This window comes from Bactrocera oleae, chromosome 2 (genome assembly GCF_042242935.1).
Source record: "Bactrocera oleae isolate idBacOlea1 chromosome 2, idBacOlea1, whole genome shotgun sequence".
In the NCBI taxonomy this organism is placed as follows: Eukaryota; Metazoa; Arthropoda; class Insecta; order Diptera; family Tephritidae; genus Bactrocera; species Bactrocera oleae.
This window is the reverse complement of record NC_091536.1, coordinates 62346285-62359719: the sequence shown is the minus strand read 5'-3', so window position 1 is coordinate 62359719 and position 13435 is coordinate 62346285. Positions and strand designations below refer to the sequence as shown.

General features: G+C 34.9%; 1 protein-coding gene across 1 annotated transcript in view; it reads left to right on the top strand.

Moving 5' to 3' along the window:
* The window catches only part of Syn (synapsin), a 119977-nt gene that overhangs the window by 95244 nt on the left and 11298 nt on the right, over window positions 1-13435 (top strand). The window contains 3 exon segments of the mRNA XM_036368824.2: window positions 3160-3377; window positions 6793-6889; window positions 13219-13386. Of these exon segments, the coding sequence (XP_036224717.2) occupies window positions 3160-3377; window positions 6793-6889; window positions 13219-13386 (483 nt within the window).

Sequence of the window (13435 nt, the reverse complement as noted above, 5' to 3'; positions counted from 1 at the left end):
CTTTCCATACAATCACTTGATTCTGATCGTTCAGACGAACATGGCTAAATCGACCCAACTCGTCACGCTGATAAATTATAAATATAATCTGTAGGGTCTCTGGCGTTTCCTTTTGGGCGTTAAAAACTTCATGGTAAACCCAATATTTCCTGTTCAGGGTATAAAAACAGGACATCTATAGCAAAGCCATGCATATTTATGTCCCAGTTATAGGTTTCAGGATTGTTATGTGGCTACCATATTTTAATGATGTCGTTAGGTGCAATAAGAGCAAATAACTCTAAACGCACTAAATTGTTACTCAAAGGAGTCAATTTTCTAGCTCAGTCTACAGTATGTGCTTTCCTAATCTTGTTTTTTTGTTGATAGAAATTCAACCGGCATTATGTACTTTGTTTGTTTAAAATTGCGAGGTCCTGAATACCCATTTTGAGTTCAAAACTTTTAGTTTGTGATTACTATCAAATTCACATCAGATAAGACGAAACTAGAACGTAGAAAAGCCCGTTCGGTAAGATCGTTTACTTTTGTTTCGAGACAAGTCACTTTTTACTATAACTGATGACTAACCAAATTATGTTTCAAACCAAACACGTAACGAAAAGAACCCCAATGAGCATCCGATCCAACCGGAAGAAAATGAATAATTTAAATATGGTCAATAATTTACAAACAACAGTTCTAAGAAATCTACGAGCCGATTATAAAATATGCTATAAATAATATTTCAATAACAAGCGGAAGAAAGGTTTGTTTTTATTATTAAAAGTTCTGGTGAAATTGCACACTTTTCTTGCGTGCCGACCAAACCAAAAATATTGCTCATTACACACTTCTTTAATATTAGCGAAAATAGAGAAAAATAAAAATAAAATATAAATTTTCAAAACAAAGTGCTCGCAAAAGTACTCACATTCGAATAAATGAAATTAATGGTTGTATTGGTGAAACTCATTTTCAATGTGAAGGTCATTTACAATAAGAAAACTTTTCTAAGACGAAAAGAACTGAAATTTTGAAATTAGTTAATATCTCATATCGTTTCGTAAGCACTCTCTACAAAAAATGCAAAAAAATTCGCTAAAGTGGCAGTTGTAAAATTTTGGGAATTTTTCTGAAAGAAATAAATTGCCAATGTTGTTCCACAAATTTATAAATTAGTTAAAAATATATAATTGATAATCCACATAAATATATATTTTAACAGACCTTAAAAGCGGCGACCTGAATTTTTATAATTTTATAAGTCGTACAGTCATAATACAGTCGTAAAACAATTAAAAAATGTTATAATCGTCAATCCAGTCTTATTTTGTTTTTTTGGTTTATTTACAATTGCGTAAGGATGACCAAGTTTCGCCTCACATTATGGATGTGTGCCTAGATGTTCTTCAATAATTGGTGAGACCTTCAAATTTTCGGACGAATAATATTTAATTTGATGAGTGATTTTGTTATATAAATACATTCGTACATTTCTTTTTACCTGCCGAAGAGTAACCACTATTACAGACACCATTTTTCTTGATGTTAGTTCTGTTTCACTCGAAGTAAAAAAATAGTATTTGATTTCAAGTGGTATGAATTTTCGACTGTGCCCAGAAAGGTTTACAATGCTTTACGGGGGGTAGTTTATAACATTAATATATTTTTTTTATTCGAGTAACGCAGTTGAAACAATAGTTTTTCGTCTTCAAGAGCTTTAAAAAAAAATCTTGTCATGAACTTCACCATGGCGGTGTACGTCTGCCTCTTTCTTTATATAAATTCGGTCGAAGAAATCCATTCGTTGGATAAGTACTGAGAAGAAGTGATTCAAACCTTAAACCCTAAAGGGTTTGCAATAATTTTGGGCAATCGTAGACCCCATTCCGTTTTGATATAATGCCTCTATTAAGCTTTCTCATATTCTTCTTTAATTTTTTGATTTCCTCGTTACTTTAACTGGTACCTATACTATACCTATAACTGATTTCAGTAAGTTCTAGCTCTTCGGAGTCTATTATGCAGAGTATTCACATCTGTGAAGTACTTTATTCTAATTTTAAGCAAAAAGTAATTCTATAATCCGAATTAAAACGAGTTGTGCGTTCTATTGACAAATATTCCTTAATTTATGGATGCAGGTTAGAGTAAAATTTTTGTTCATAAACATTTTAATCCGCCCTCGTACATAAAGCCACTGGGCGCAAACGTGAAATGTGTGGAAAAGTGGCTAATTTGGATTTTACGAAAAAATCTATTACATATTCGTGGTAATTTGATGAAACAGATGAAAAAGCAGCCGCGCCATTCACCGTCAGTGGCAATATGATGCGTTGATATTCGCTGCGCGTCTATTTGGACCATTTGCATTGCTGGCTGCAAGCCAGAAAATGAATCTACATTAAGTTAATCAATTAATTTTTATACCCTGAACAGGAAATATTAAGTTTGCACAGAGTTTGTAGCACGAAGAAGGAAATGTCGGAGATAGTATAAAATATATATTATATAAATGATTAGCTTGATGAGCTGAGACAGATTGTCCGTCTGTCTGTACATACGTAAACTAGACCCCAAATTTTTGAGATTACGATCTGATCTGAAGAAGCTGCTCATTTTTCGGAGCCGCAGACATCAGACCACTAAAGCATATAGCTTCCATATAAACTGATCGATCAAAATCAAGACCTTGTGTGGAAAACTTTTTTATTTGACAAGATATCTTCATGAAATTCGGTATACATCACTATAATCTACGAATAAATTGTTTACACCAGAAAATTATAGCATAAAGCTGTCATACAAACTGACTGATCAAAATCAAGGTAAAGATCTTTTTCTACCTATTTATCCTATAAAAAATGCACCTGTGAAGAGCTTACGCTTCGACACAACCGTACATTTTTTCTTGTTTTTAAGAAGAAGAAGAAAAGAATAATATTTGTAATAAAGCCACACAATTATTTTATTTTTTGATTTTGTATTTTGTTTTTATAATTTTTATTTTGTATTTTATATAATATACTTGTATATACTAGAAAAAATTTTTTTTTTTGTAATCGAAAACATACAATAAATACATTTTGGTATTTCCTGAAATATAAATTTTGTGGTTTACTTTTAATAATGCAATAAATATAGTGAATTTTTTCCCTCTTCGCTTTTTGCTTACAGTTCAGTTGGACCAAGTTCCCGTGTGTTTTGAAGGCAGGTCATTGCCACGGTGGTGTGGCCACCGCACGTCTGGAGAATCAGAGCGCTCTCCAAGATGCAGCCGGCCTTGTCACCGGCTCGGGCAACGATGCGCATTGTTATTGCACCATTGAGCCGTACATTGATTCTAAGTTCGATGTGCACATTCAGAAGATCGGAAATAATTACAAGGCCTTCATGTAAGTATTACAAGCATAAATGTGTGTGTGTATGTGATTATGTTCATACGTAAATGCGTGGCGCAGACAATGCGAGCAGCTCTCAGACAGGCGAAGGTTCGGAGATCGCTATGAAAGTAATATATGTATCTTTACATATGTACATATATATACATATATATGTATATTCATTACTTCGTGCCGCCGCGTAATTAATGCAAAGCATCGATTACTTGCTTTCCTTTTATTTTGCTTTTGACGAAATGAGAAATATTCAATCAAAATATGTATCTAGCCATACTCGCCTGTATGCATGTATGTATGTATATAAGAGTGCAAGCGTATTATGCCATTAACGAATCACGAATGCATTGCATCAACACTGTCAATGGCCACCGCTAAAGACATGGATTAAGTTGTCCGCTGACTCGCTGACCTTGATTTTAGTCTGTGTGCCACTCATCAGCGGCTGGCTAAGTGGTTGAGCGGTCGGAAATCAACTGCCGCTTGCTGGCGTTGCAATGCAATTGTGTAAAGTAATTGAAATGCGCACCATCAGACAGTTCGTGGGTATGTGTAAGTGTTTGTACTGAGTGTGGCCGGCGGCGGCTGGTGTTGTTGGCCCTCAAGGTACGGTGGCAAATATTTATGACATTTAAGTTTATCAAAATAAATACAAAATTAAAAATACAGAAATATAATAGCGGTTCACTTTTTGTGCTTTATTATGTCCTAGGTTGGCAAAATATATACATTTTTATAAAGTAATGCGTTCTTGAAGTAGAGGGGAAATAAAGAAGCCGCGTTCTTTCCATAAAATTGTGGCTACTTAAGATATAGATTATCCCGAATTTTTTAGTTTTATCATTTTTTTTTATTATTTCTTCGTACGACATAGAAATATTTAAAGATTATTTGTATCAAATTTCAAGTGGATCGATTAACAAAAACTTCACGCTCAAACCGGTGTAGTTGCGACCACATTAACTTGGAAATAATTCGAATTTTAGAAAGATACACAGATATGAAAACAAAACTTTAAATTTTTTTGAAATTATTTTGGATTAGGGAGAAAACTAATGTTAATCTTTTATCGACAACAACGAGGCAGTGTAAATTTCATGAAAAATGTAGCGTAGCGCTTCTTTCTTCAAAATATGGAAGAGTATGGCCATTATACTTGGTTCTGACTATTTTATGATGATGTTTTAGATGTTAGCGGACGATTAATCTAACTAAGTTTATATCTTTCCACCTCTACAATACAACCTTAAAAAATTAAATGGGGTTAAAATAGTCTGATAAAAATTGAGTAAGCGTTATGTAATAATTTTTGGCAATAGTCACATTTTCAAAATTATAATTTGCCTAGCAATGGCAAGGTAAAATACCTAATTCTCTTGTAAGTTAGCTTGAAGAGTCTACTCCTCTATAAAATTTATACTTGGAAACCGAAATACTTCCAAAAATTGGAATCTACATACATACGTATAGACCTCTAGCAGCCTCATCCTTCTCACTCAATTCTTCTGTTCGTCCATAAAGAATGCCTATATAGTAAATACTTCTTCCATGAGTCGCAAGCACTTGTTAATTTGATTAAAAAATCAAAGAGACATGAAAGTTTAGCAACTGCTTTGTGCTTTTAGATCTCACTACATGTCTGACAATTCTGAACAGCGGAACAGACGAAAATACAAGAGATAGATCACAATTGTTTGGAACCACATAACAGTGATTGCGAATAGTTTCGCGATCGGATTGGTATCTGGCATATGTATTCTTCAGTATGGAATTTCTTAAAACCATTGTAAAACTATTCGAAGTTTTCGCTGAACATCGAGCTTTCTGTCTAACACATCTATAGTTTATTTTCGGCTACTGCGCAAAATTGAAAAGTTACGGGCAGGAAAACTGAGATACTTTTTTATATTTTCGATCGGAACCAGTTTGTGTAAAGAAGATAAATAATAAAATCTTTTGAAATAGAAAGTAGCTCATCAATTAAAGTATTTTTCTAAAGTCGAGGTATAGTTCACAGATCAAAATATGAACATAATAAAACCCCTTATAAAATGAGTGAGTTGGTACTCAGTCAGTGCGGAGATGTAATGAATAAAGGAGCACCTGGTACTCTGGTTTTGGATTAATAGGAGACCAAAAAAAAAAAATTTAAGTAAAAGTGAATTTTGTATTAATAGTGTCTTAATAGAGCATTTTCCTCTGAGGTCTTGCCTTTAAGTTAGAATCGACAGAATGTGGAGAGTGAAATTAGAGCATTTCCTCTAAAGAGGACCCAACTTTGAGTAGATTGAGACGGTGTATTTTTCATGATGTCCAATGTCTGTTGCCCAATGTCCTAACCTTAAAGAAAAGGCTGTTAAGGTAAAAGGAACCAAAACCTTTGATACATCCAACGCGTTGTCGAAGATAGGAGATTAACTTTGCTGTGGTGCCGAGTGAGTTTAAGATCTTTTTTGACATTTTTTATATCAACTAACTAACCAACCAATTATGTTCGTTCGTATATTGAGCTAATGACAATTGGATAAGCGTAGAATATTGATATATTAGCCTTAAAGACTCCCTAAATCAATCCGTCCATCATCGACAGATGAACTATCAAACTTTCAGGATCTTACATACGTCGTAAGTATATAGAAAAAGATAAATACAATCAAACATTTATAGCTCTATTAAACTAATTATAGTTTCCTTTCTTATGTTCGTCAGCCTCATTCCCGATGCATCTTTTTCTGTATGTTGATATTATATTTCTAGCAAGAGTTCTCTTGCTTATTTTGATTGCGATTTCACCTTACCTAGATCACTGTCCACGAGACGTTACAGCAGCACAGGTACATGTTAGCAACGCGTCCGTCGCATCAGTTACAAATAAATTATCAGCAGCAAGTAGTATTGCATTTGTATTGATGCAGCACTCTGGGATTTTGTGTAGTAAATATGAGTGCGTTGAAAGAATGGAAGTTCATTACGCGAGGGCGCGCACGCAATACTTGAGAAATCACTTTACCATAAAGGTTCCTAAAAAAGCGCGCAAACGTGCAGGTCGTTACTGTTGTTGCACTCGGCATTTATAGCATTTAGTGCGCATTGATATGCCACCACAATAGTAATAACAACAACACAAGTTCACAACAACAACAGTGGCGGTATGAGCGAAAGACCTCTTTTGCTGCCAATCAAATGCCGCCACTGGAGCCGACCGTTGCAACGGTACGCTCGACTGGTACAATAACTCGATAGTCGCGTAATTTAATAATAATACCATTTAAGCATTTAAGTCAGCAGAAAGTGCCGCTTATTATTTCGTGATTTATGCTTCAATTTTGTTAAATTATTGTTTTTTGCTTTTGTTGTTAATCGTATTTCGGTATATTCCCCTCACCAACGCCTCTCTCTCTCTTTATTGCAGGCGCAAATCGATCTCAGGCCATTGGAAAACTAATCAAGGTTCAGCGATGCTCGAGCAAATCACACTAACCGAGAAGTACAAGTCCTGGGTGGATGAGGTGAGTAGCATAAGCCGCAAAAGACACACACAAATAAAATAGATTGTGAAGCAAAAAATGCCGTAAAAACGGAAAAAGTGAGACACTACCCAGACACGGTCGGGAGTGGATGAATGGCAGCCGCCAACGAATAGCTTTTGTGTCGCTATCAGCTCATCGAATTGCAATTTACAAATTGTTTGCATTAATCAAATCCGGTTTCTTGTCGGCTTCACGAGCTCTCTCGCATAACTCGAGTGCACTCACTCAAGCGTTGTTGCGCGAATCAAAGTTCGTTTAGTCGAAGCCGCTTAGTCAATGACCATAAATTTGCTGCAATTTACATTTTTGACTGGTGTACCTGGCGCACTAATAGTTCCATTGATTTATTTGACAAACAGTGCCGCGTATATTCAAATACATATTTACAAATATTGCTATGCGAATGTGAACGTTAGCAGCTTAGCGGCTGTGAATATGAGACTCAAATCTAATATGTTATTTTTCAAATTATATCAAAACTGACTATAATAGTTCAGTTCTGCAAGGATAAGCTATATACTCTCAAGCAAAGCTTTACAGGAAAGTTTGTGAAATGCATATTTTTCAAAATACCTTTAATATGTAACATATTACAAATTTAAATGCTGTCGGGCGAGTACGCAACTGCCCCTTCGTAGGTTAAAAGTTCGGATTTCAACCTCTAAAGACATATTACCTGCTGTCCCCGTTACATAAATTTAGCTAAATTTAGCTGAAATACAAGTTGGTTGAAAAGTTTCTGCGCTCGAAATGAAAAAATACTGTTTTTGGTACGAAATATATTTTATTATTCAACATTAATCCCTATAAAGATTTTCCGGAAGCGCTGCAAAATACCCGTCTACGGCTGTAATAGCTTCTTCATTCGACGAAAAACGCTTTCAACGAAGGAATTGTTTCTGGTTCCTGAAAAGGTAGTAGTCGCTGGTAGCCAGTAGCTGATGATTGAGGTGGGTGCTCCAGCAATTCGTACTTTAATTCGTTGAATTTTGTCATTGTTAAAACACCTTTGTGAGCAGGTGCATTGTTATGACGAAATATGATTTTTTGTGCTGCAAACCAGGTCTCTTCTTACGAAATTTTTCATCCAGCTGATCCAAAAGGGTGCAATAACATTCCGAGTTGATTGTTTTACCTTTCTGCAGATAATCCAGCAATAAATTTCCTTTTGCATCCAAAAAAACTGATGCCACAACCTTCTTTGCTGATCGTTGTGACTTCACCTGCTTTGGAGCTGAACAACCACCTTCAGTCCACTGTAAACGTTCTTGTTTCAATTTAGGATCAGCGTGGTAGATCCAAGTCTCATTCATAGTTGTAAAACGATGCATGAAATCGTTTTAATTCTGCTTAAAACGCTCTAAATTCTGCTGAGAAATTTGTTTTCGATCTAGTTTTTGTTGAATTTTTAACGTGTGCGGCACTAACTTTCCAAAGAGCTTTTTCATATGTTATTCTCCATGTAAAATATGAAGTACTCGTTCGTCTGAGATGCCTATGGCATTGGCAATTTCATGCTTAGTCAAACTTAAATCTTCACTAACAATATTATGACTTGCTCAACGATTTCTGACCACATTTAAATTTCCCAGCCCAAAATTCAACGGTGCGATTTAAAGGTGAGGACTTCTTATACACTTCTAACAATGATTCATAAATTTCCTTGCAACTTTGCATGTATTCTCACGACAGATGTACCAACTTGAGAAAATAAAAATTTGGAGCTAGTAGTGTTATTTCTTGTTGAGAGAGTAGAAACTTTTCAACCAACCGGTAGTCTATATTTCACCTCTAACGTATTGTGGTAGAACGATCCAACCCCTTATTCGTATAAAAACTAAGTAAGCTGTTGAAGTGGTAAAAGGTTTCCGTTATATTAAGCATTGATAATATAAGTCCACAAATCTTTTACACATTTATTACGTCGACGATTTGATTTAACGTCACTTTTTTTGGTTTGTATTGGATATCAATAAGCACATGGTTTCAGTTTTATAGAAGCTCTAAATAGTAGAGAAAAGTATGTTCTTCTTAAGTTTCTATTTCAAACTACGATTTCATTTGTTTGAGGCAGGTTTGCTTTTAAATTGGATTTTTTGGAAATTTCAAAGGTCACTAACATATCAATATCAATATTACGTTTTCAGCGCGGAGAATCGATCGTGAGATAGACTGGTTCTCACAAGAACGAGTTTTGTTTTGGATATGAAATGTAATACATGGAACCCTATCCAGTATATGCACTGGATGCAAAATATTCTCTTTCACTGAAACTGATTTTCATCTGGTACACTGCTACATACTTTATAACCGTGCGAACTGACCCAAAATAAATGCTTAAAAGAGTTTTGAGATTTGCTGATGATTTTATTTTTAAAGTGTCCACTCTTAGTCCGGTTGTCTTAACATATTGGCTTAACTATAGCAGTTATAGCAAACAAATGAGAAAGAAATTTGTTTGGTACTATTTGTAAATAATGTATCTTTTTGTGTATATCAATTTACTCGTATATATTTTGAAATATAGTTAAATATCTCCCATTTACTTGGTGAAAATATACATTCGGTAATGTTTGGGTATATTCAGTTTACCACGAAGTTTGTAACACTCAAAAGGACATATCTGTGACACTATAAAGTATAAAAATATATAAAATATCAGTGTGACGAGCTGAGTCAATTCAGTCATGTCCGTCTGTATGTGCGCGTACTTGTTCATCAGAAACTTTGTCGAACAGAAACTTTGTACACGTTCTTTTCTTTCCAAGAAGCTGCTTCCTTGTCAGAACCACCGATATCGGACTACTATATATTATAGCTGCCATATAAACTGAACGATCAAAATCAAGCTCTTGTAGATTTTTTTATATGATAAGATATCTTCATGAAATTTGGCTTGCTTCATAGTCAACGGTACAAACTCCAAACAAATTGTTGAGAAAGGACAACGGAAGCATACGTTATAGCTATCATACAAACATACAAAATGAAGAATCTTCCTTTCGTTATTCGAATATGAAAATATATAATATATTTAGACATAACATATATTTCAAGAATTGAAAGATTTTGAACTGAATATTAATTTTTAAAGGTGTCGATCGACCACTATAGTTAACATATGACCTTTGATAATTAGAGAGCTACTAAGTAGTAAAAAAGTTTTCTTAATACTCCAAAGCAATATATTATTTATTCAAAACTTAAGACAACTACTAATATATAAAAATATGTTATTAATTCGAAATAAAACAAGAATAACAAGCGTAAAGCGCCAGCCACTTTATGTCACGAGCCACAGTTTGCCGAAAAAATTTTCAAGTGCCACTTAAGGTTGTCATAACCACTCGCAAATACAGTATATCAAAAGGCACTTGAGCGTGAATGTTCTTAACAAAATTAAAAATAATAAATTTTCAGCAGCAATTTAAATACCTTTAACTCTATTAATTTTAAGGCGTTCGGGCAAAAGAAATCAAAGAAAACCTAAGAATTTGTGACTAACCTCGCTCGTTTACAGTCAAGTGCAACAGTTTCTCATACAAATTTACACATGCCATGTAATTGCTGTCAAAAACAAGACATTTGCACGTAATCTACCCCACTCCCACAGCACTTAACAGCTATGGTTCCACTGCCTTCTATTTAATGGCGGCAAAAGCTGATATTTTGCAATAAAACCATGTAAAAGCGCGTGATTTGGCACTTTGCCTAAAACCATTCCAATCATTAAACAATATGCACTGCGCAAGTACATAGGTTTATAAAATATAAATTTCTGTTTGTATGCATGTTTTATTGATAGGTTAATAAGATTTAAAATATATTGCACTAAATGGTAGTGTCTGTCAAATGACTCATTTCATTACTTGGCATGAACATTTCGCTATGAGGATTGGTTTTTACCTTTGGCATAAAGTAATTTGGCTTGCTTGCGTCATGCAACTAGTATGTTGTGTATTTTGTAATTAATTTACATGTAAAATACATTAAATATGGATGCCGATGTTGTCTTGATTATGCACGAACTACATCGCTGCATATACCTATATGTACACAAGTAAATGCCAGTTTGTATAATATGAAACAAGTATAACTATACCTATGTAAATACCTGCTCAATTATGCATATGTTTGATAACGGCTAAACAATAGTTGAGATCCAGCTGTAAACATTTAAGAGGTTAGTTTAATTAATTTGAACTGTAAGTTCGAAGCTCTAGATACAGTTTTTATTTCCTAAGCCTCCTCTTTGCCAAAGTGCTCTTATTGCTCTGTGTAGAACAGTTGTCTGGTAATATAAATAAATATCCTATTTAGCGCTACGAGTATATACATATAACCGCCCGTCCGTCAATCCTACACGATTTGAGATATATTGCGGATTTTTTTCGGACTTTTTTCAACTCAACTCAACTTTAGTTGAAATATTATATAAGGTTGTGTTGTTACAGAGCGTGCTTCCTCTTACGAAAAAGTTGTTAATTTAAGCAAAACATTTACATAGCATTATTCAAAGTACTGCTTATCTGAAGCTATATTATTTTCCGCTCTTTCTGGCAATTTGTGGACTCCATTTCAAAGGAATTGCACCGGCTTTGCGGCCAAAAATTAATGATGTGAACTGTATTCAACCAGAACAAATGATAGTTAGAAGAGACCCAGCGTGCTTTGGCACTTTGAATAACACAATTCAAGTTGCACTGCATATGTATACTATGCGAGTATATAGGTTTATATAATATAAATGTCTGCATGTATGCATGTTAATAATATTTATAATATATTGCACTAAATGGTAGTGTCTGTCAAATGACTCATTTCATTACCCTGATTTCGCTAATCCTCAGTTTTTACCTTTGAAACAAATGGTAGTCAGAAGGGGCAAGGTGGGGGCTATAAGGCGAGTGAGGCCGCTGTTTTCCAAATCATTTTTAACCGGTCTTGCAATATGAAGCCTAAGGAAAGTTATTGCCTCTGGTCTAGCCGAAAGTTCCGGGCGGTTTTTGGCATTCGCTTGTTGCAATTTGATAAGTTGTTGTCGGTTCCGTCCCCCATTAATCGTTTCACCCGTTTTAGAAGCTCATAATACAGCACTTCTGATTCCACTCCACTTTTCATCACCAATCACAATACATTGCAAGCAGCATTTCTGCCATGAAAATTCATCTTTCAACGTCTCTTGTTCGAATTTCCTTACTTTTGAATGTATTGGACTGCTTTTAAACGATTTAAAATGGCTGTTTGGGCGACTCCCAAAGGTTCTACTAGCCCTTCTTGTGTTTGGCAACAATCTTCCAGTTCCTCATTTTTAAACTTTTATAAATACCCAAGACGATCTATTGAGTCGTTCACTAAGTAATTTTGTTAATTTTTGTCCAAATTAAAAACAATTTTTTTATTGTGTAAACTATTTTATGAAATTAAATAAATTTTATCTTGCAGGAAAACCAGTTTTGGCATTGGTAATCGGTCAACATACCTTTTTCGTACATATCACATAATTTCCGCCTTGCTTGAACTGCACTTTTACGCTTTTGATGGTAAAATAGTAAAATATGCCGAAAATGTTGTTTTCGATCTATGTTTGATCCGGTACAATTTGTGTGACACCCATTTGACAAAGTTCAGCATTTTAACCGTTTTTTAAGTTTTTTTGGAATTTAAAAAAATGAGCGTCCAACGTGTTCAGGATGCTTCACAGTTCTAGCTCAAACCCCCCCGCCTTTAGAACTATTCTTATGACACAAAATTTTCGTGTAGTCCTGTTATATATCATCTCTTGATTGGTTCGATTACTAATACAAGAAACACAAACAATATTAATGCCAACTTCGTATACATCATACACCTTTGGCTAAAGCTACTGAGTCGATACGCTTAAATAAGCTGCCCAACATGGGTGTCTTATTGCGGGCAAATATCAACAACAATTACTGCTTATTTTGAATAATGAATTAGCAAGCGATGGTCCGCTTTATTTGTCAGCTGGAGAGCGGTGGGGTTAGTGTAATGCCAACCACAGGCATTCGATGAAATACTTGCATATATGTACAAGCTACAAATAATCATTCTAAGCACACTGACGATAAATCGTTATGCACTGCGACTTGAGTAAACACAGTATCATTAGTTGTTATTAGAGGGAGACTTTAGGCGAACCGAGCCCGCAATCATGAATTGATTAATGCATAACAGAAGTCGGTCGGATTGCAAATTGCAAACACATGTATACCACAACAACCACATGTTTTTCGACGACATAATGCATTAGCAACTTGTACGACTAAATTTTTAAACATTCGCAGATTTCCGAGCTCTTTGGCGGCATGGAGGTATGCGGCATTTCCGTGGTGGTCGGCAAAGACGGCCGCGAGCACATAATCAGTGCTTGCGATTGCACATTCGCTCTAATTGGCGATAGTCAGGAAGAAGATCGGCGCCAGATCGCCGATTTAGTTTCCGCACGAATGCAAGTTAGTATATTGTGTATTAAATAAATGAAAAGCTGAACTGAAACAATAA